This window comes from Nannospalax galili, unplaced genomic scaffold (genome assembly GCF_000622305.1).
Source record: "Nannospalax galili isolate Female #2095 unplaced genomic scaffold, S.galili_v1.0 scaffold1018, whole genome shotgun sequence".
In the NCBI taxonomy this organism is placed as follows: domain Eukaryota; kingdom Metazoa; phylum Chordata; class Mammalia; order Rodentia; family Spalacidae; genus Nannospalax; species Nannospalax galili.
Window position 1 is genome coordinate 64,406 of NW_008342000.1, and position 23,899 is coordinate 88,304.

The 23,899-nt window shown below is 39.4% G+C and overlaps 1 protein-coding gene across 1 annotated transcript in view; it reads right to left on the minus strand.

Moving 5' to 3' along the window:
* Window positions 1-23,899, minus strand: part of Cdh11 (cadherin 11) — a gene marked incomplete in the record, with an annotated part of 165,090 nt that overhangs the window by 51,668 nt on the left and 89,523 nt on the right. The window contains 1 exon segment of the mRNA XM_029565720.1: window positions 757-1,157. Within this exon segment, the coding sequence (XP_029421580.1) occupies window positions 757-984 (228 nt within the window).

Here is a 23,899-nt window from a genome sequence, read left to right on the forward strand (position 1 = left end):
CAGGGAGGGAAAGCCTACCTCCTGGTAGTTAATGTCAGTATCCTACTAAAGAGAGGTGTATGTTCTAATACAAGCAGTAGTGGAAGGTCAGATTTCCAAATGTGTTTTGGACTGTCTACACTTACATTTTTATGGGTTTGCATAAAAGAAGCAGAACCTGAGTAGAAGTGGGAATCTGGAGCGACCCCACCTGGGCTTTATCATCCTGAACGCAGTAGGGATAAAATCACTCCCATCTTTATGACACTCATCCATTCGTCTCTTTGTGGTTGGCTTAAAACCAAGACCTAGAGGTACAAGGATGATCCTATTCCTGACACAAAGTAGATTGTAATCAGGTAAAAAGGACAGGCATGTATGGAACAGAAAATAAAGCTATGATGCAAGGGTACACAGGGCTACAAGAATGTGGAAGAGGAACAAGCATCTGTGGTTTGGGACATAATCAGAGAAAGTCCTCCAGTTGTAGAATGGTCAAATAAAGGAAGGCTTTAAGGACTTATCAAAACAGGATTCGTACGGTATAACAAACTGAAATTAGAAGCATTCTCAATATGAATAAGTCTTTAAATGGGAGGAAAAACTGGAGAGGTGTGCATATTATAATGTTTTTTCACTGAGAGTAGACCATAAGTGTTCTCTATCTTAGTTCTGTTTTAGTTTGTCTTGTTGTGTTTGCTTGGTTTTTGCTTTGTACACATGCTACTGCTCTGTAATGGAAAAACATATACAAATATTGAATGTAAGCAGCCTTACCCTGCCCACAAGCACAGGGTCAGGCCCAGTGTACTCCTCTATCACAAAGAACTGGTTCCAGACCCAGCCTCTCTTGGAACGCTGCAGTACTTGGCCCTCCTTGCCCTTCTCGTGGTGTCCACGGAGTGATGGCCTCAGGTGGCTTCTTCGCTCCAGAGCAAATGCCTGGCTATGGTATAGCATGCTCAGGCACACCAGGGCAGCTTGTAAACAGTAGTTCTCCTTCATTTTTGGTTATGTGGTAGGCACAGGAGAATGCAGCTGTCACCTCCTTACACCAACAAAGTGTCAGTCTTTTAGATGGTGGCCTCTCAGATGTGTCAAGTAGAACTCTCTTGGAACAGAATGTCTTTGCTCACCAAGGACATCACGTCAATGCTCCCCGTTTTCCCAGTTGGCTTCTGCAAGCACAGAGAGGTTGGGTTAGTTGCAGGCTTTATCCTCACATCATTTCATTTCCATCTAGCAAACTCGTTGGTTTGAATGTCAGTTTACCACTTGCCAGTTTGGGGAAAGCTTACTGATTTCTTTGAGCTCAGCTGGATCATTTCTGAAGTGGAGATAAGAATAACATTCATTGTAAGGTTGTCGCAGAGATTAAATGAAAAAAAAAAATACATATATATATATATATGTGATTCCCTTAGCAAAATATCTGGTATGTGGTAAGCACTCTGAATTCACCTGCTATAATTGGTCATAACTGTGCTTGGCTAGGTGCATGGACTAGATAAACTTGGATATTGAGGGATCCCAGGAAAGGAACATGGAATCCACACTAAAGATGACAGAGGCTCAGGCAGTTAAGGGAGGCTTCTTAGAGAATGGAGTGGCTGGGCTCAATCATGAAGTGAAAGTTACTACGGAAAAGAATTGAGAGTTTGGAATATCATGCAAATAAAAAAACAAAAAGTCCCAACCCATAGAGGAAGTCAAACACATGGCATACAACAAGACTTCAGTAGGAATGAAAATACAAGGAAGTTATACGAGGGACCTTCTACAGAGGGAAGGTCAAGACAGACCTAGGAATGATGATGGTCATTAAATAATAAGTCATAAGTCATAATAACAAATAATAGGTCAAGGTTGTGTTCCTACGCACACCTGTAATCCCAAAACTCAGTAATTGAGTTACTCAGTTTCTCAGTAGGCAGAGGCCGAAGAATCACTACAAGTATGAGGAGTTTGCAATTAATGCAATCTACACAGTAAATCCCTGGCCAGCCCTATATAGCCCAATGCAGCAAGGCCCTACTAAAAAAAAATAGGTATATTCTCATTGACTATTGTGGATCAATTAATTAGAGGTGTAGTGATGAATTAACACTGCAGTGTTAACTAATAGGTCAAATTCTCATTGACCCAGTGGTGAATCTATTAAAACTACAGAAGTCAATTACAGTTACAGAGTCAATTACGGTTACAGGGTCAATTCAATAAGCAAGATTTGCTCTTTCCTGGCCAAAAGTGCCTCCTCATCAGCCCAAGATCCTGTCTAGTTAGACAGTTTTACACAGGAGGCTTTAAAACTTTACTCTAACCAGAAGAAACAGTATAGGACAGTAAGTCCTGTAACTGGTCCAGTTTTGTCCTTCCTGATAGTCAGCCATCATGCTCCACTATTCATCAGCATAAGAAGGCACCTTTCCAAATCCCTTGTAGATACCTGACCTATCCTGTTCTTAGACTTCTTCATTGATCTTAGCATCTCCAGTTCTGGAAACAAATTCTCTCTAAAGTAATTTCTTTGCTTGCTTTCCTCTCCTAAAACTCTTACTTTCTTTGCAGAAGCATCTGCTGCTTTTTGAGGATACCCCAGATGCCAGGTGGGACCCCAGCTCTCAAAAACACATGCATTCTTCATCATCAGGGATCTGAGAAACCTGCTGTACATCAAAGAGGGCACACTGCTATTAAAACGATACTTCCTTTAAGCACTGGTAGGTCTAAATGGAACTGGTGAGCTTACTGAGATCCAGGGAACAGTTAGAATTACTTAATTTTGTGTTATTTGGTTTGGGTGAAGTGGTCAGGGAAAATAGAAGCAGGAAGGAAACAGCACAGATCTTGGCATCCTGGAGGGTAAGCTAACTTGGAGATTAGCTTGACCTGGTTGAAGTATCACTTATATATTTAATAAGCAGTGTGGCTTTCCCCATTTCGGTCAATCACTCTGAACCTCTGTGATCTCTAGAACATGAAAAGAACTGGTGTATCCACACAGGAATAAACAAAGAATATGGGCCTGGTTTCTTCCTCTTTACTGACGCTGTGCTGACATACACCAGCTTCACCTTCAACATGCAGCCCAAGTTTACAAGTTTTGCTCACCAAATTGTGTACCTGTGCCTTGAAACTGAAGACGACAAAAAAAAAATGCTAATAAGGGGCTCTCTCAAGAGCTAACAGTTATAAGGTACACTGTAGCCATCTGGCCTAAGCAGTGTAGGAAATAAGGGGACTGATATAATTCTTACTCACTGATACAAATCCTTCCCCCCTTAAAAATCTTTGATTTGGCCAACCCACGCTATTCGTCTTTCTCGGATGCCAAGATGGCATCTAGAGAGGCTACAGATACATTGTTAAATCTTTCTGTCTACCACCTTTCAAATAAAATTTTGCAATGATATTGTGTTCGTCTGTTCTCCAAGAACAGGGAGTTGAAACCTTTAGCATTTGTTGCATATAGACAGTTTCTAGGTGGGTAAAGCTTAGTTGGGAGAACGGGGGTTAAAAAGGCAGTGCTGGCGCACACCGGCTTGACCTTCAACATGCATCATTTTAAAGATTTTTTTTTTAAATCATGTGTATAAATGTGTCTGCATGTGGATATGTGCATACACCTTCAACATGCATCATTTTAAAGATTTTTTTTTTTAAATCATGTGTATAAATGTGTCTGCATGTGGATATGTGCATATGTGTGCATGTGCCTTCAGAGGCCAGAAGAGGGGATGGATCTCCTGGTGCCAGAATTACAAGCAGTTGTGAGCAGCCTGAGTTGGTTGCTGGGAACCAAACTTGGGTCCTCTGCAAGAGCAGCAAGTGCTCTTAACCATGGTGTCATTTTGCTCACCCTCAACATTTTAATAATGCACCAAATACTGTTTGCAGAAAGCCCAAGGGGCTATGTGGAAAGTGAAGTCAGAGGGCCCACCAGGAGACAGATCTTAAGGTGAAGCCATAGGCAGCAACAGGAAGAACTACTCTGGGCTTATCTGAGGAAGGCTGAGATTTGCTCAAAAACCCACCACTAATTCTCATGGGACCTCGCCAGTTCCCCTCTGTAAGACTGTTTCACCTTCTAAAATATGAAACTTTGGGGGTTGGAGAGATGGGTCAGCAGTTAAGAGCACTGCCTGCTCTTACAGAGGATCCTGGTTCAATTCCTAGGACCCATGTGGCAGCTAACAGCCATCTGTAGCTACAGTTCCAGGGAATCTGACACCTTCTTCTGCCCTGTGTGGGCACTGCACTACATGGGCGCACTTACATGCATGCAGGCAATATACATAGACACATAACATAAAAATAATAGATAAGATATTTTAAAATATGAAACTCTTGAATGAAATCTTCCATCAGTGGCTTACCACTTCTTATTAGTGCTTAGATTTCTAATGAGAGATTGTGGGGCCTTTCTTCTAAATCAGATTCTGTGTCTTTCTTCAGGTGGTAGCCTATTAATATTTGGGATTAAGTCTTATGTACCACACACGTCTAGGACATGAGGTTGGAGTAGGCCATCCATAAAACCTGAGCTTAAGATTTCAGCTACACATCTGAACTGCAGACTGACTCTATGCGAATTCTAGACGCCAGGAAAAGGAAAGGATACATGGTGCAAAATCCCTGCCCATTTGTACCATGCCACGTATAAAGTGTTCATTCAAGGGGTGATAAATTATTCCTACATACAAACTGTGAAGCGTATTTGAAAGAAAGGGTTTAATTAAAGTTGATATTTCTGCACCTCTCTTTTTCTGGCTGCCATTTTGCTGTAAAGCACAATTATTTCTGACACTAAAGTGTTGAAACTACATGACAACTCTTCCACTTTATAAAAAGTCTAGTTTAATTCTAATGAGTAAGAGTTTCCATGTGACCAATAAACAACAAGCCTTACCCTTTGTTAAAAAGATAACATTGTAAATTGTTCCATTGGGAAAAAAAAATAGCAAAACCAATCTTCTTTAAAAAGCAACTAATTGGACTCCTGATTTTTAAGGGTTTATATGATCAAGTATAATATAGAAGTTATCTTAATGATTTGCTTTGTATAAGTTGAATTTTAAGACATTTATTCATTTTTATAATAAAAATCTTTACTAATTACCAAATTGTTTTTTATGCTAGTCACTGTTTTAAAAACCTCACAAATATTATTGATTAGTATTATAATCTTATTAAGAGTAAGCAGGAATATTCTTGCTTTTAAAGGATAAAAAATTGGGAGCCAGACAAATTTAACATAACAGTGTGCTACCATACAGTTCTAGTAACAGCTAGGTTGGTATTTGAACCCAGGCAATCTGGCTCTAATGTCTATTTTGAACCACTGAACAATATTTTCTATCACCTGTATTTGTTTTTAAATTGCTTAAAGAAATTATACGGACACTGTGATTTTATTAAATATTTGTTCATTATTTTTATTTAATGTGCATGACTGTAATGCCTGCATGTAGGTGGGTGCACCCATGCCATGCAATCCCCACAGAGGTCAGGAGAAGGCATTGGATTCCCTGGAACTAGAGTTAAGGATAGTTGTAAGGCACCATGTACATCCTAGGAATAGAGCACCGGTCCTCTGCAAGAGCAGCCAGTGCCCTTAACCGCTGAGCCATTTCTCCAGTCTCTAACACTGTGATTTAAAAAAAAAACAACAAAAAAAAACTTAACCCAGAAGTCACCTGAATGTGGGATATAAGCAGAGATTAGGATTTGTTGTATCCCCATAAGAAGACTATGATGAAAAACAATTACTAATACTTGTCTGTGTTATCTGCCAAACTTTCTTAGAAGATTTTCCGTGAGTAACGTCCTCACAAGAACCCTACGAAGCTGTAGTATGGCTGTTTCCATTATACAAGTAAGTGAAGTGAGACAGCCAGGGGAGGAGCTAGAATGGAACCCTGTGGATGTGTGTGGCTCCCGAACATGGATTCCCAGCCCTACCATTCTATCTGACCCTGCCTCTCTAAGAGAGGGACAAAGATCAAATACAGAAATACATCTCCATGTGTACACAACTGCTATATCATGATAATAATTTTAAGAGTTGAGAGCATGAAGTAAGTGAAAAGACTATGAGAAAAAATTAGCTAAACCAGAAAAAAAGAGACAGCATTTCATAATAATGATGAAATTATGCTAAACAAGAGGGATTACAAAGGCATCACTGAGGGAACTGGCTAACCTTTGATGTTTATCTTTAAATCCCTATTTCGATATTCCTAAATTCATAGGTTAAATGGTGTATTCAAGAATCCTTTGCTTATTTGGGGTATTTTGTGAGAAACATCTCCTGAATCTCAAGCACTGATTGATCTATCCAGTAGTAGGAACTTTGCAAGAATCTTATATGAAAATTACTAGGAGGCTGCCCTCCTAAGGAGACCTTGACATGGGTAATAATTAGGGAAATATATCAATGTTCTAATTAGTTCTAATAAAGACCCCCAAGGCAGTTCTTAGCAATCTTTCCATTAAAGTACTTTGCAGCAACTTGCCAGGATGCCTTAGCATTGGGGGTCCACTCACACATATAAGACGACTTTATTTTATGATGGGAGCACATTGCTTGGAGGGAAAAGTAAATGTTGTTGAAAGTCACAGGAGTAATAACATGACAGGAAAATGGATTTGCAAAACCACCAGTTGTAAGTGAAAGGCTCACCCCTCTATCTTGAGAGCAGATAGTCCGTCATAAGTTACTGTGCCTTGAGCATAAAGCGCTCTTGCTGTGCCTGCTTTTTTCTCCGTGAAAGAAAATGACATATACTGGTGTTTAAGTATATTTGGATTCCTGCTGGAAATTGTTATCCGGTAGAGAAAGAAAGACGAAAACGCTTAGCAAAAGCAAGCAGATTTGGTTTTTAGCTTTCTCCTCCCCACAGAGCTGGAAGGATCAGTCAGGCTGACCCATTCTTTTCATTTCTAGGTGGCTAATTTACAGTTAAAGACAGGTTGTCATTACGTTAAGAATATTATCAAGGCTCCCACTAGAACTCAAAATCCTATTTCTGTATCTGTAATGCTCCCTTGTTGGTGAGCTCAGGGGCTCTGGTCTCCCCTTCAACAAATACAGCTTTGTAACCAATCCGATTCTATTATGCAAATTAATTCAAGCATATTTTATTCTCGGTTCAGATCTCATCACTCAGCACTGAGCTGGTCTCTCCTTTCAAATCAAATCACAGGAATTATGCCTTGTCTGGGAAAATCATAGAGAAAGGAGACAGGAAATATTACAAGAATTATTGAATCACAATTCTTCATCTCCGATTTCTACACTTGGAGCAAGGCATAAGCTTGGTGTAATCAATTCTTCTCAGGTGCAAAATACACAGCGGAGGCTGACAAAAACCTCACAATATACTCACTCTCTTCTCAAATGCCCAAGTCAAATCCTAGAGTACATTGCAGCAAATAAGGTCTTTTAAGAAGGATTAAGACATTCTCCAAATGTGAATTTTACAAAGGATCAAAGGTAAGTCTGATTCTTTGCTTCTGCAGACATAGAGAACCATAGGAATTCAGTTATGGCAGTAGTAATATCATTTTAACCTCTGAGTCATGCAAAGCTTGGTTCAAAATCTGGTTCTGTCACCTACAGATTACATAAAATTTAGTAGTAATATTAGCTCCATCCTTACCAAGTCGTTTGCTTTTTGTAACACTGGCCAGCACACTAAAGGCTTGGTATATAACATTTCATCACATCTTCAATATCACTCCACATAGATGTTGCTCAGATTTTATATGTGAATACACTGATAATCATCATTGGAAGGTAATTCATCCAAGTACAGCCTGAATTTCCAGGAAAGTTGCTATTCAAATTTCAATTTACATGAATGTAAGATCTACAGCTTGCTTTGGAATAGTTTACCTAGCATCTCATCTCTGAAAGTACGTGTTCCTGATTTTCAAAAACGGAGATTGCATACTTTATCTCCAATGATCTTCTTTAAATGTCAGTTTCATTTATTCTTTAAGTTATCACAGCCAGAATATACAGTCTTAGGCTCCCATGGCCATAGCTATCAAGGGAATCCAAGTTAAGGCCTCAGGTCTTATGCTTATAAAATAATCCAGTGACTATCCCTCCAATACTTAAATCATCTTTGAATGATGAATGATTTTTTGCAACATGTACAGAAAATAATTTTATTATTCACGCTCAATTCAATCCTTGAAATAGGCTTTCTCACTGCAATATTTTTAAATGTTAATCATTAATATGAATAAAATACATCAACACATACAGGAAATAACATTGTCAGCAGTGTCATTTCTGACTGTGAATAAATGTTCCATATGAATGTGTGGAAAGAGAAAGACTGCATTTTCTACCTTTCTTGTGCATGAGCTAAAGTACCTGAGGGAAGATTAAGACAAAGTAGCAAGGATAAGCAGATGCTTAACATAATGTAACATCATTTGTGATACAAAAGACATTCCTGTAAATCTCCCTATGTCCTTAAACAGTAAATACATACAGAGTTTCTTTATTTGCCCCTTCCTTCACTCAGTAATAACTCCTCACAATGTCAGTCTTGAATGGGATCTTGAAGATACAGAGGTGTCAATATATCCCTGCTCTCTAAACTGTCTCAAGCAATGATGAGACCCTCCCTGGTCTTGACAAATGAATGATGTATGATGTGCTCAGTGCAAACAGCGCTATATACAAAGCACAGAGGAATCAGTGACCTCACTTGGCATAATAAATGTATAACGTATGTCATGCCTGGTGACACCTGCCTGCCCCACACTCCTCCAAGTAAACACCCAGGTCCACAGCCTCCAATGCCTAAAGACTTGTCCACTCCCTCTCGGAACCAGGACTGATTAAACCACTCCCACAGCAATAACAAGCAAACTATAAACTGACCATTTATTGTTATCTACATCCAAGTGATAAACTGGGGGAAATTATATTTTCTTTAAGAATTTGTATGAAAAAGGAAGCTTTTATAATTAGGGAAGGACTTGGAACAGAGGTGCAGAGGCACATAAAGGACAGAGTATCCACAAAGTGATATCCAGTGATCCAAGTTTCATTGATTCTCTGGCCATGAACAGACTAGTTAGAAATCAAAGAGAAACAAAACAGCATCTGTCCCTGAACCATGCAAATGGCAGAATGCACTTGAACTAACCTGAGTACTTTCTTTTACCATCCAAACAGCAAACCTAGAAAATTATGGCAATCCAGAAGAAAACAGTTGACTTTTTTTCTGGCCAAAGGTGAAATCTTGTCACTGTGAAGATCTTTTGTTTAGCTAAATAAAATGTCTCCTTCATTTCTGAATTTGCAAAGAAGACTGAACAATAGAAAGTTCTCTAGACCAAAAGTCAGGATGGGTGTGCAGTGAAGAGCTGTCCAGTGTTAGACAAAACACTTCTTCCTTGAGATCAAGTTTCTCCTCTAAAACAGGAAGATGGAAACAGCCCATAAAATGTCTCCCTGTCTGCAAAAGTCTGGAAGTATGCACTGGGCTAAGACAGGGCAGCCTTCCCTGGTTGGGAGTTTCCAACTTAATGTGATAAGGGTCATCTAGTAGGGCAGCCTCTGGTAATTCCATGAGGTCTCACTAACGTAAAATTGAACAAGCTCTATGGGAACAGTGCTCTATGACACGGGCAAAGAAGAAATATGCTAACATGAGCAATCTTGAATCCCAAACATTGGGAATTAGACTTTCCTGATTGACAATGGGGTTTCATTGTAGGTTTCTGGTCAAGATGTTAATGGTATCCAAAGTGTGATACAAAGCTTGCAATCAGGAGTCGGAAGACACTGGAGGAGTAGATCTAAGATAGTACTCATTGCATGTGTGACTCAGCATTATGAGTATTCAGGCTACCCTATTGAAAATGAGAAAACTGTAAAGAAACCTGTATACCTCAGTGGGAGTGGAGAGATCAAGTTAAAAAAAGATGATGCAACAAGAGAACTCTGTCTATCCCCCCATCATATGGTAAGCACCAAAAAAATGTAGTCTGTGAAGTCAAGTGTTTTCTTTGCAGCTCAGTGCTGTAACAAATAATACAGTCCAGTACTCAACAAATGACTAAAAATTAAAGTTGTTGCTACTTCAATAACAACGCAATGCATTCTACAAGCCCTGATACAGTAATGTGTTAGCTTCACAAAAGGACACAGACACTTACTGCATAGGAAACAAAAAGACAACACTTCTGTCATAGCTATAAGTAGTGAGATATGCAAGGGGTTGATGTAAAGTACACAAACGATGTCCATTTATAGCAGAGATCATATCAGTAAACTTAAATTATCTGAAATATGCATTTTCAGAATTTTAAAAAAGATGAATGAAATCATTTTTAACAGTGTATTTTTATTATGTCCTTATAAGCTCCAAATTGGATCACTGTAGTATGTACTCAACATAAAAAGTATTGAGCTATCTCACTTCATTTTTTTTGGTTTGTTTTTAGGCTTTGTTTGGGGTCTAGTATATATTTTATACTTAAAGCACAGCTCACAGTAGTCACATTTGAAGTGCTTAGTAGCCATGAGCAGACCGTGAAGAACAGAGGACCCTAAAGCTCTTGATGGAGTAGGGTGTGTCATCAAAGACTTACTGCTAGCACAGGAATAGCCCAAGTGAGAAGAACTGTGAACTCGATAAACAAAGTTGTGGTCGATGATAGGGACCATGCAGAAAGCATTCAGGTGACCTTGGGAGCTCAACAAACCAAAATTGAGGCACCGAGGCAAGAGGGAAAGAAGGGAGCTGCTATTTCAGCCTTGAAACAGTGTTGGGAACCAGAACACTGACCGTCTAACATTTGAATCTTGTGACATCAACATAGGTCCCAACACAACACTTTCTGTTTCAGGTTGGGAGATGTTGTTAGATTATTAAATTCCAGAGCCTCAGAATTGGATGACAAGGTAGAAGCTTTCAACTGTGAGTTTTTCATTTAAATAGACACATGGGGACAGATACAGAGACCATTGGTAACATCTAAAATTAGACAAAGCGGACAAAGCTTCAACTCCATGCTCCACAAAGGAAAAATGTGGGGAGAAAGAGAACTATGAAGAGGTGGAAGATGATTTCCACAGTGTATACCTTGCCATCTCCTGCTTTAAATGCAGTCTTCCTTTCAAGTCATTTCTATGGAAACAAGAAACCCAGATTTATAAAAGAAAAGATATTCATAGGTGACCTGAGCGTGTTCCTTAAAGACTGTCAGGAGAGAAAGGGAAAAGAGGGAATCACCTGCACATTCTTGGAATTTGAGGTCCTCTAAGGAACTACTGTCAAATACTCTGTTTTCGATGGATAAACAATGACAGGGGGGAATTGTCTAAGGTGGGCTTCATCACTGACAAAGGTTCAATGTGGTCCTCAAATGACCTAAAACCAGAGAAGAGGGTGTATGAAACCAGTACCCAGCGTCTTTAGAATCCAGAGAAGCACAGTCCATGGCCCCCATCCCCCAAGCTCTACACGCAATACTCCAGCTTAATCAGAGTGTGTGACTTGTCCTGAAGAGGAGGGAGAGACATGCAGACAGTCAAGCTGCTTCTAATTACCAGAAGCCTGATTCTTACCAGAGTATGGGTGGCCTATTCTGGAGGTCTCTTTCTTAATGTTCATCCCTGGACCACCCCACCGTGCTAAGAGCAGTCAAAATAAACCCTGGAGTTTTCTCTTATAAACGGCTTTTTTATACGTCTTACATATTCAACAGATATAACTCATCTCCTTTATTTTTAGAAAACTTCATCATTACCTCCTTTCAATAAATCCAACCTTTGAAACCCAATTTTTTTCTTTTCAGTGTATTGATGCCATTTATCAGAAAAAAATAAGAGATTTTTTTTGAAGTAAAGATAAAAGCAAAGCAACGGGATGCAGCAAACTAGTGAATGCCTTGTTCACGTGTGAAGAACTTGCTGAAATATAAGCCTCATAGCATCAGGTAGGACTTTCAAAGGCAATGTCAAGTGTCTTTTGTGGGTCTTAGATTCTATGGTTCATTTAATTACATTTTCCATAATCCTAGGTTAATCCTGTTGAGAACTGCTGATGTGAATTTTGTCTTGCCTGGAAGAATCATCTATTGTTGCAAATACATTTTTAGGGGAAAAAAACTACCATATTTCTAATTTCCTACAACAATCATTACTGCAATCATTATTGCTTTCTCCAACCTCATGGAGAAGTGACCATTTCTTTTTCTCTGGGCCACACTGTCCTTTTATAAATCTGAACAGGGCATTTTCAACAGTTCTCTGCCCCTATAGACAGACATCTTCCTCTACCCCAGGATATATTAAAGTCTCTACGATTTAGATGGTGGCCAACAGTAGAGTGTGGACCAAACTGCCTTTGCTGTCACAGAACTGGACATTGAGACTATTGACACTCAGCCTTGCCTGAACAGTAGAATCAACTTGGGAACCTTAAAAATTCCATCACTCTTACCTTTCCCTAAGTCAAATAAAAATAGATTAACGCTAGAATATGATATTTTTGAAGTTCCCAGGGGATTCTGTTATACACCACACTTGAGATCTACTATTAAATCATCCAAGAAGATACCAACTAGGCACAGGTATTGTATACCACAGTTGAGATCTACTATTATGTCCTCCAAGAAGATACCAACTAGACATAGGTAGCTTTAAATTTTCAATTAAGCCTTAGTACAAAGTGTCTTAAAGTACTAATTTCACTTAAACAGCTGTGTCTTCATCCATTTCAGGTGCTCAGTTCCATTACTACAAATATCCTATTCGTCACTGCTGGTCTTAGTTGTGAAAATTACCTCCTGAACTGGGTAACGCCTGTTTGATGACTATGGGCGCAGAAGGAGAGCTGTGATAGGTACCTAAGTCCAGCCGCTAACCCACCGTGCCATGCCTTCAAGCCTGAGTTTTCCTGTCTGTGAGATGAAGGACTGGGTAGCCTGGGTAGCTCATGAAAAGCAGTCAAGAGAAAATCACGGTAGGAAGGGCTGGGATGACCGAACTCTATATTCCAAAGGCTCTATATTACACAGTCAAAAGTGCAGAAAGCTAGATTCAATAAAACTTCTCTTTGAAAAACAGCTCTGTTACATTATAAAAAGTAAAAGCAAAACCACTTGTGATATCTTGATACTTAACAGGCTCCCTCTCAGCCCAGCAGCAGGTTAAGAAATTCTTGCTTCAATGCACATAATCTCCTGGCATAGGGAGGAGGCCTCTGCTCAGGAGACAGTCGCAGCGCTGACAACTGACAACTCACTTTCCCTCTATCCAGTCTGTTTCCTCTTATGAAGAACAAGAGGAACAGTGCCTGACCTCCCTTGCTTCCAAGTTAATTTGAGGGTGGAGTGAGATAATGGATTGGGAAGCTCTTTATAAAAGCATAATGTGGGCTACGTAGGTGAGGATAAGGATGGCAAAATGCTGATAGCTGCAGCGATTTAGACTTCTTTAGCTAATTTGTACGGCTTTGACTTTTAACCTTTAGTATTGTGGGTTGTAGATAAATGTAAATTATCTTTTATTATTACAGAACAGGTATGTGAGTCTTTCATTTTCTCAAGTAAAGATTTAAAATCTGCCAGATGCTACAAATGACCCTCTTTTATGGCTACAGACTCTGTTTGCCCCAGAACCCAAGGAAATTCTGTTGTATTCCCATGAGAGGATGCCGACCTCAGCTCCTCCCCAGGAGATCCTCTGTGGTCGCCACAGGGTGGAGATATGATTCCAACAGGAAAGCGGTTAAAGCCGGAACCTGTTTCACGCATTTCTCTGTAGAGTATTCTCTGACCCTATGTACCCATTTGCTTTAAGGAAGCACCGCTGTGTAAAAATGCAAATCGAGTTTTTCTTTGATTTTCATCTATGAGATCTATTAGAAACTGAGCCATTTTTCTGCCCCAACCATAATTTTTATTATGAAAATTTTAGATTTGCAAATAAATTGGACAGTTGAATCACCTGGCTCATCTTCTTACAATTATCATTTGTGCCCTCCATATAGTGTAAGCTAACCAGTGTTATGATTTTTCCTTTAAATACTGTTTGTACCTTAATAATATTAAGAACAAATGGGGGCTGAAGAGATGGCTTAGCATTTAAGAGCACTAGCTGCTCTTGAAGAGGACCTGGGTTCAATTCCCAGCACCCACATGGCTCGAACAGCCATCTGGAACTCCAGTTCCAGTTCCAGGGGATCCAATGTTCTCCTCGGATCTCCAAAGGTACTGTACAACATGGGTGCACTTACATGCAGGCAATACACTCATACACATAAAAAGTAATAAAAGAAATATTTTTGAAAAGAACAGAAAGATGGCATTTTCAGCCACGCTCCCCTGCCCAGTCACCCTCCTCTTTTGGCTCATGTCCTTTCGCACACCCAGATTTCATTCTGGCTTCACATCCTTCAGCCTCAATATCTCTTCACATTTCTTATATTGCAAAGTTGGGCTGGCTTTTGATTTTTTTAAAATTTCCATTAACTGAAAGCATCTTTACTTCACCTTCATTTAAGAAACATATTTTCCTTAAATATAGAATTTTGAAATGGCAGCTCTTTTGCTTTTAACTTTCAGTTCTTTAAAGATATTATTCTTCTGTCTCTGACCTCAGACTTTTCTCATGGAAAGTCAGCCATCACTGACTATCACATCGTCTGTACGTGACGTGTCGTTCTAACTTTTAGTAATTCAACTACTATGCGTCTTGTGTAGTTTTCTTCACAGCAATCTCTTCTGCCAAGTTTCCTGACCACATAAATATGTCTTCTATCAAAAGACTGTTTTTAGGTTCCTGTGTCTTTCACTGGTTTTTCTATGACTTTTAAAAAGTTTAGCTCCCAGAACTGCATTTATGTTTATTTCTAATATTTTTATTGTTTGACAATTCTGTACATTTAGACAATGAGTCTTATGTCTTTTTTACTCTCCTCATTCACATCTTTTAGCTTTCTTTCCTCACCCCCTGAAATCCTTCTTAACAAGTTCCCCCGAACTTTCATTTTTATTTTTGTGCGTGGCCCACTGGGCTTAATACAAGTTACCTGCCAAAGTACGGATGGGAGTTAATTTAGTGGAGCAAAGACAACTTATCTCTGAGCACACTGAAAGAAAATAACACCTCCTCCCTCGAACATTAATTGCCAATATTCTCTCTGGGAGGGCTGAGGTCTTGTGGCCACTTCTCCAGTAACATAGACAGTTTACCCCTTCTCTTTCTGTCAGAACTCTTAATATCCAGATGAGCTTTAGAACCTAGTCATCTTGTCAAATCATGTATTCTCCATCAGAGAAACTTTCTGAACCATTGATGACATGTCTGTGTAACATACTTCCACTGGGCTGTTTGAGCTCACTGAGAAGCTGGGCTCTCCTTTCCACTTGAGTCTCAAGAATGTTTATGTAAAGTGTTCTCCAAAACTCCCTCTCCTGGAGGAGAGGCTCCCCCACCCCAACCCAGGCTCTCTAACAAGGAGAGGGAAAAAGAAGTTGAGCTATTGAAAGCATTGTGCCTTTGAGAACAATTTCCAACAGACCTTTCTGTTGTCACATGATATGAGCCGACTGCCTCAACTTTCTTAATTCTGCTGAATGCTTTAAGTCCCTGATTTGATGATGTTAATTTTACTTGCTCTCTCAAGCAGGCTATTCCAGTTGTCTCTGATGGATGCTGTGAATTCTGTTGATAATTTTTTGCTACCTACCTACTTTTATCCACTACTTGCTTTTTTTCACTCTTTCTTTCTCTGTCCTTAACAAACCCACTTATTCAAGACTGAAAGTATGGCTATTGTAGACCCTCTCCCAACACGTTAGTATGTCATCATCTGTTAATCAGGTTCTTCTTACTGCCTACCTGCTGCATGACACTGTGCCATCTGCTTTGCTTCCATTCTCTTTTTTTTTTTTTAAAAAAAAAAAAAGACATTCGTTTCTTTGTTTATTGTGTGTGTGCATGTGGAAGTCAGGTGAAAACTTGCAGGGTTTGGTTCTCTCCTTCCACCATGTGGAATACCCCCAGGAGGGATTGAATTTAGGTTGTCAGTCTTAACAGCAAACATCTTTAGGCACTGATTCTTCTCGATGGCACCTTTACTTACATTCTTAATAATCAGTTTCTTTAATCTCACATCTGCACAAAATTAATATCATTGACTCCATTGTCTAGATAAGAAAACAAGTCCATGGAGCACTTTAGTTTATATTCAGTTTAATTCGCATGGGCAGCTAGTGCCCAAAATAGATTTTGAAGTTACACATGGACCACTTGGGAGCTCTTGCCTGTCTACCCTTTGACCTGATAATAAGCTATATTCCAGCATGGAAGGGGCAAGAAGGGTAAGATGCCCAACCATGCTGAGGTTTGATTGGCAATTGACAGCTGCTGGGAGAAAGTCCACTTTATTTAAGGATGATGACCTGGGGTAGGTAGACCAGACTCCAGGGGGTGGACCCACACCCAACAGTATTAGACTGAATAGACCTTAAAAAAAATAATAAAAATAATAGAGGACATGAAGTAGGGACAAGAGTAACATAAAAGTGGAGGGAGCCGGGAGCATCTGAATATCATCAAAAATACATTGAGATTGTAAAAGATTCAATAAAATATTTTTTAAAAATATATTTCTCTCCAGTTCTAAATTTTGCCTCCAGGAGGTACTCAGAATCCAACTAACACTATAGATAGATGACAGATGAGAGATAGATAGATAGATAGATAGATAGATAGATAGATAGATAATAGATAGATAGATGATAGATAGATATAGATGATAGATTAATGGAAGAAGTGTGACAAGCTGACTATAGATAGATAGATAGATAGATAGATAGATGATAGATAACCATTTAAGAAATATTAGTGGAGAATGGAATCCATGCAATATTTAAGTGAAGAAACTCAGTAAAATATGTTCTTTGTCAAGGTGTTTACAGGTTTCTGGAATGTTCAGAGACTAGGTATTCTCCTAAGGCCCATACATCATTCTCCACCTCAAGTATCACCCACATTAGCTTAGAGGAATCCCCCGTACTGCCTCACATGGTTTCCACTGTAACCACTTCTTTCCAACCATTCCTGAATGAATAAATCATGATTTTCCTATACCATTTTTTTCACTTTAGAACAGAATTTTGCTGTACATCCCTCACTGTCTATGTCTCTAAAAAAAAGGTGCTAATAATAAATTGAAAAAAAAAAAGGCGTGCAGTGCAAGGAATTGCAAAAAGGCATCCAGATGATAAATACCTTCTGGCAAATAGATGCTACCCAACAGCAGACAGTTCTCTAAGATGTCCTGAGCTAATCACTGTCAAAGAGATTGGGTACATAGTTCACAAAAGAAGAGTTAAGTGGTGTTAACAGCATAATGCCTCCCTGGTAGAAGCATATGCAGCCAGGCTTGGATGTGGCCTTTGCTTTTAGAGTTCTTACAGCCTACTGGCCAATTACATCATCTAAAGAGATTTCCTAGAGGAATAAATCTGCAATCCATAGCACCACTGGTTGCATAGAAAAATGCCCTTTGACAGCACTCCTTAAGGAACCGCTCCTTTGAGTCACAGCTGCCCCAGTCAACCTAGATTATATTTGAAAGATCACTAAATCATGAACTCTGGCAACCAGGACTTGCTGCTGGTAAAACATCCATGATAAAAATGTCCAACTTGCATATCAAGCATGCTTACCCTGTAAACCACTGAAACACGGATTGGTCTCAGAGTTGAGAGGTTGCCCTGGGTGTTTCTGAGTTTAACCATTATATTGGTATTGACTTTCTGCAACCTCAAGACACAGCTTGGAGTGTTCATTTCTTGTGTTCCTAAAGATTGCAAGATGTCTCATGGATTTAAAGCACCCACAAAGGGGAGAGGAAGTCAGCATTTGAAAGCTGATTTAACAAATATTCACCTACAGAAAAATGAACAGCAGCTTCCAAGCAATTCAAGCCATCAAAATCAAGATATATGAAGAGTCAATCAGGATAGCATGAAACGTCACAAAGGACCTAGAACTAGAAAATAGATATAAACAGAATCTTGAAAAGTAGGAATGGAAAGAAGACAAGCTGCCTCACTCCCCACAACCCTGTCTCTGTGGCCATGTTTCCCCATATCTCAAGTTCATGCCTTGCTTCCTGGAAATCCACCACCTGGTCCTCATGGTGACTTCTGTTATGGTGAGAGACCAAGTTTACATGCTTAGAGTTTGAGATTTTACTTAAGATCTGCCTGGAATCTGCCCATGCCTCTGGTATTTTTTACTTGGGGTCTTACTTCTATCTGCATGTAGAGGACAGTAAACAAAGCTTTTTCCGGCCTGTGTCTATGTACCACTACAGTATTTATGAACTATCCCCAGGCAAATAGTCTGCGGACAACCCAGACAAAGACTCTGGGATAGTAATAGTGCTTATAGCTTTAGAGCTAAACAAGTCCCCCCCATACACACACACACACACACACACACAAGACAAGCAGGTATGTCTTTGCCACATGATCTTTCCCTTTGCTCCACTCTATGGCTGAATCATTGCAAATGCTTCTGAATCCCACTTTATACTTCACAGAATTAACTGAGTCTGCTAATGCTACAAAATTTAAGTGTTTTTCTTCTGTCAGCATTTCCCAGTTTGCATAACCAGTGTAACAGATACTCAGTACTCAGCACTTGACTAATGCAGATTATGCAACAACATAGACAAATCTTGAAGATGTGATGTGAAGGGAAATAAGTCAGTCAAAATAAGATAAATTCTACACAGTTCCAATTATAATAAGTATCTGCAATACTGGAATTCATAATATCAAAGAATGATGGTTGCCAAGGGCCACGAGGAGGGGGATAGAGGACCATTGTGTAGGAAGTCTCAGTTGAACAAGATCAGCATGTTCTAGAAACCTGCTGTAAATATTGTGTCAATAGTGAATCTAACAAGGTAGACTTCATGGTGTTTTTATCACAACAAAATGATTTGTATAGGGGCTGGAAAGATGACTCAGCAGTTAAGAGCACTGGCTGCTCTTACAGAGGACCTGGGTTCAGTTCTCAGCACCCATATGGTGGCTAACAGCCATCTGTAACTCCAGTTCCAGGGGATTTGACACCCTATTCTGACTTCCACAACATGGGTGCTCTTACTTACATGTAAGCAATACATTTATACACATAAAATGAAAATCATTAAAAAATTATCTTATAAAAGGAAAACATTACAATAAAGTATCCCTGCTGAATAAGAAAGGTTTAAGTGCCACACAGGATCCTAATTACCATATGGTAAAGAGAATATTGGTTTCTTGACATAGGGGATGAAGGTGTCACTTTGAGAAAACCAGTGTGAACCATGACAATATCGAAGCAAGGGCCAGAGGAAATGTTCCCGAGAACAGGAGAAAACATAGCGGACACCTTGTTAAACATAGTTTGAAGAAGAAAAATCTTCTTCAGATAAATACAAATAAAAAGCTTCGCACTGACATTGAACTTTGAGCAGGCAAATGAGAAAAGATAAAAAAAGAAATTCTGCAAATGATAATAAAGAGTACTACAATGATGTGATTTCTTTTCTCCCATTAAAGCCATCCTAGAGCAAAGATATCTCAAAGAGTAAACATGTGGGTTGAAGGAGAATAGCAACAATTCTTCCACTTTTTCTAAAAAATTGTATTTATTATTTTAATTTTGTGTATATGAGTGTATTGCCTGCATATCTGTAAGTGTATCCATGTCATGCAATGCCCACGGAGGTCAGAAGAAGCTGTCAGATCCCCTGAAACTGGAGTTACAGACCGTTGTTAGCTGCCATGTGGGTGCCGGGAATCAAACCCGGGTCTTCTGCAAGAGCAGTCAATAATCTTAATCGCTGTGCTATATCTCCAGCCACAATTCTTTCATTTTTAAATCAAAGAATTTTGAGTCACCTCCTTGGTGAGCCTGAAGAATCAAAAGTTTAGAAGAGCTACTATATATCCTGTGAACAGCTAGATGGAGAAAGCTTACAGTCAAAGGCCTGTCCTTACTCAGTATGGCTTGGGCTCTTCTCCGTAGATTTCCTTCTGTTCCTTGTTCAGTATCCTACACAACAAAAACTACAATATTATTTTTAAAGAGGTATTGTCCTCAAAGGGAACTTTCCTGGTATTTGTAGTCACATTTATTGATAAAACTTTGTCATAATACTCTTGTTCGAACTGTCTTAAGATGGCTCACTTCTCTAGAGTCACGGCCCTGTCAAACCAATTTTGGCTTTGCCAAAATGAAGGAGATTTTCTTGCCATTCTAGGCATAACCATTACACACTTGCAAAAAAGCATTTTATATGAGTGTTGAAAACTTTCCTAATCACAAGAATTTCACAATAAATGGTGGCTTGAAGCATAAAAAGCTTGGAAAGTGGTTCAAACTGTATCATACCTATGACATCAAGGCTCTCCCATAAGAAGGGCCAAGTTATTAACATGTTTGAGAATGAGAATTATTAGACTAAGCAAATTAACATGCACATTTTCCAGTTAACGTGTTGTAGATAAGCAACAATAGTATTTGCATTATTGTTTTGTATGTCTCATATAATCTTAAGGACTGATATGAAAACAACTATTTGCTGTTTATTTAAAATTAAATGTAACTGATGTTCTATATGTTACCAAGCAATCCCATTGGAAACTAATCTGTCAAAATAATTAACTGAACTGGTATAACAACCTTCAAGCTCCAAATTACTATTCCAAATCCCAAAGTCAGTTTCTTTCCAGCTCCCATCTCTATGAACTTAGGCTGCTCTGTGCGGTACCAAGGAAGGTGTCTCACAGGGCAGAAGAAATCTCCTTTGGAGACATACTGACAGTTTGGGAACTTTTCACATCCATGTAACTGAGGTTATAAAAGTCCAGTTAGAATCTCTGATTTCCCTGGAGAAAGTAGAACAGTCTTCTCTACTGACAGGAGACCTACAATGTAAAAGGCCCAAGGATGAAAAGATTATCTGTGGTGCTCATTGGCTGAGGAATTAGAGGTCATGTTCTCGTTCATCCTCTGCGTTGACACTGGTTGTAGGTTATTTTTGGTTTTGTTATTTGGTTGGTTGGCTTTTCACTTTTGTTGTTGTTGTTGTTGCTACTCTTGTTGTTTTACGTAAGCATTCACTCTGTAGCCCTGGCTAGCCTGAGCTTCCTAGGTAGACCAGGCTGAACTCAAGCACAGACAGCCACCTGCCTGTGCCTCCCAAGTGCAGGGCTTAAAGGCGTGTGCCACCGTGTCCAGCGACCCTGGTTTGAAAACAACTAGTGCTAGAATCCTAGAGTCAGGATCTTTTATATTGTAGTAGAAGCATTGCCACCTGGGACAGTGGCAGCTTCTGAGGTCTTTTCACAAGGGAGAGCTTGTAGACATCACTCACACATACCACAAAGTAGCAGAAATACATTCATTAAACATAGCTGTTGGGGAGATGGGGGGAAAGGAGATAGAAAGAGAGAGAGAGAGAGAGAGAGAGAGAGAGGAGAGAGAGAGGTGACTTTGACATGGTATCCTGGGATTAGAAGAGTACTTAATGATGGCATTTACATACTGGAGGCAGACTGGAGCACAGACAAACGTAAATATATTGAGAAAGATGCTTTGATGACCATGTACAGGGTTGAGAGAGGAATCATCCAAATCAAGCTACCAAGAGGTAGTTAGTCAAGAAAGACTTAGTGGGTAAACCAGGAAGTATGAATTAAGCTTGCTTTTTAAATATTTTTTAATTATTTTTATTTTATGTGTTTGAGTGCATTGTCTGCATGTATGCAAGTGCACCCATGCCATGAAATACCCACGGAGGTTAGAAGAGGGTGTTGGATCCCCTGGAACTGGAGTTATAAATGGTTGTTAGCTGCCATGTGGGGGCTAGGAATCAAACTCTGGTCTTTTGCAAGAACAGCCAGTGCTCTTAATCACTGAGCCAACTCTCCAGTCCCCTGAACTAAGTTTTGAGGCATATGAAGGAACCAAATGGAAGGAACAACAGTCTACACAGAGGGAACAACATGAGCAATTCCATAAGACACAAAATAGATCCTATATTCAGATGACCACAGGAATCCCAGGCTAGGAAGCATAAGGACTAATTGTTCTAGAAACAGGAAAGGTGTACAGCAGCATTTGTGGGCGGGTAGTAGAGAACATTCACATACACACACACTTCAATGACAAACAAAATGGTAATAAAATAACTTTCACTGTTTGGTCAACATAAGTGAAGAAAACAGTGAAGTTTGTAAAGATGGAAAGAAAGAAGCCAGGTAAGCAAGTTCAGAAAAAGCCAAACCCTCATCATATTTGTTCCTCAGTCAAAATAAATGGATGCCTCTTTCAATTATTCAGTTTCCATGTGGCTATGTTAAATTAGAACTTAGAATAAGCAGAATACGAAGGTCTCAGATTTAGAATAGGTCTGTGTCTGTCTAAGGGTAACAAAATACTTCTGTCCTACCTTTGAGAATTGGTGTAGGAGCAGCCAGAGAACACGGGAGAAGAGAAATGGCATTGCAATGTTCATCAACCAGACCCTGCGCTGGAGGCATGAATGATACTTAATCCTTGCCGTCTGGGGAGGGAGGGATCATTATTTCTAACTTGACACATATAAGAAGATAATAAAGAACTTCAAGTTCCCCCAACTTCTAACACTAGATAAAAGGGCATAACCTGAAGTTGACCCCAGTGGCAAGAAATAAGCCTACACACATGCACCAAGAGTTCACTCTCTAAATCTCCAGAAGGAAAAAAAAAAAGCCAAAGAAAAGTAGCTCTTGATATAACAGAGGTGATGCTTATGCAAAGAAGGAAATTAATTTCACTCTGATTTCCCCTGATCTGCACTGTATGCACCAAATCACAGGCCCCTTTGCAAAACTGAGGCCATTAGCTATGTTCCCTTCAGTACCAGTGGCATTACACTTGCATGCAGACATTCCTAGCTACAAGGAGAAATAGCAAGTTTTTACAAAATCATTCATCAAGAGGTGAGACCTAAGCCTGATTAGCGTTTCAATAAGAAGACTGAGACTAAATAGAGAATAAACACAGGATCACAGCAGCAATTAGGCACCTTCTAGACAGCCACGCTTTTTCCACAGACCAATTGAGATTGAGCAAATGAGAATTTTTTTTCCTTTTCTCTCTTTTTTCCCCTGCTGTGAAATGAACTGCCTTAAATAACTGATGAGGTGACAGAAAGCCTGTTAAAGAAAACATTTGCCCATTAAGTAACGCTTAATTAAGCAGAGCACAGGCTAATCACTCTTCCATCTAATAAGTAATACACCCTGGTTAAAATCACCCTGCTTGCATGGAATGGTCTGGGAAGTCTGTGATGACAAGCCACCAGTACACTACAAAGCCCACACCTAGAGCAGCAAGATACTCTGAGAAATCATGGAAGAATTAGAGCTCTGAACGTGCAAATAAAGTTAATCAAATATTAACATTTGTCTTCTGGTTATTTTCTATTAAGATTTATTCAGAACAACGAAGCTGCATTCACTTTTCCCCACACAGAAGCTACTTGTAGTCAATGATAGAAGGTCTGGCTTCAGGACTGTGATAAATCTGAAAGTCTCCACAAAGATGAAGATCAGAGTTACTGGGTCTTCACCTTATCTCTGGAATGTAAAGCAGTGTAGTACTGAGCATTGAGCACTGTTCAATGAGTGCTTACTGAATGATACCTAAGAAAAGAAAAGACTTAAATCTTTCTACATTTATGACTGAAGGAGTTATCCTAGAAATGGAATTGAAAAATATCGCAGGCTTCATTACATCTCCCCAAAAGACACTCATGTCGTAACTCCTCCTGTTTATGAATATGATCTTATTTGAAAATAATAGGGTTTTTGCAAATGGTTA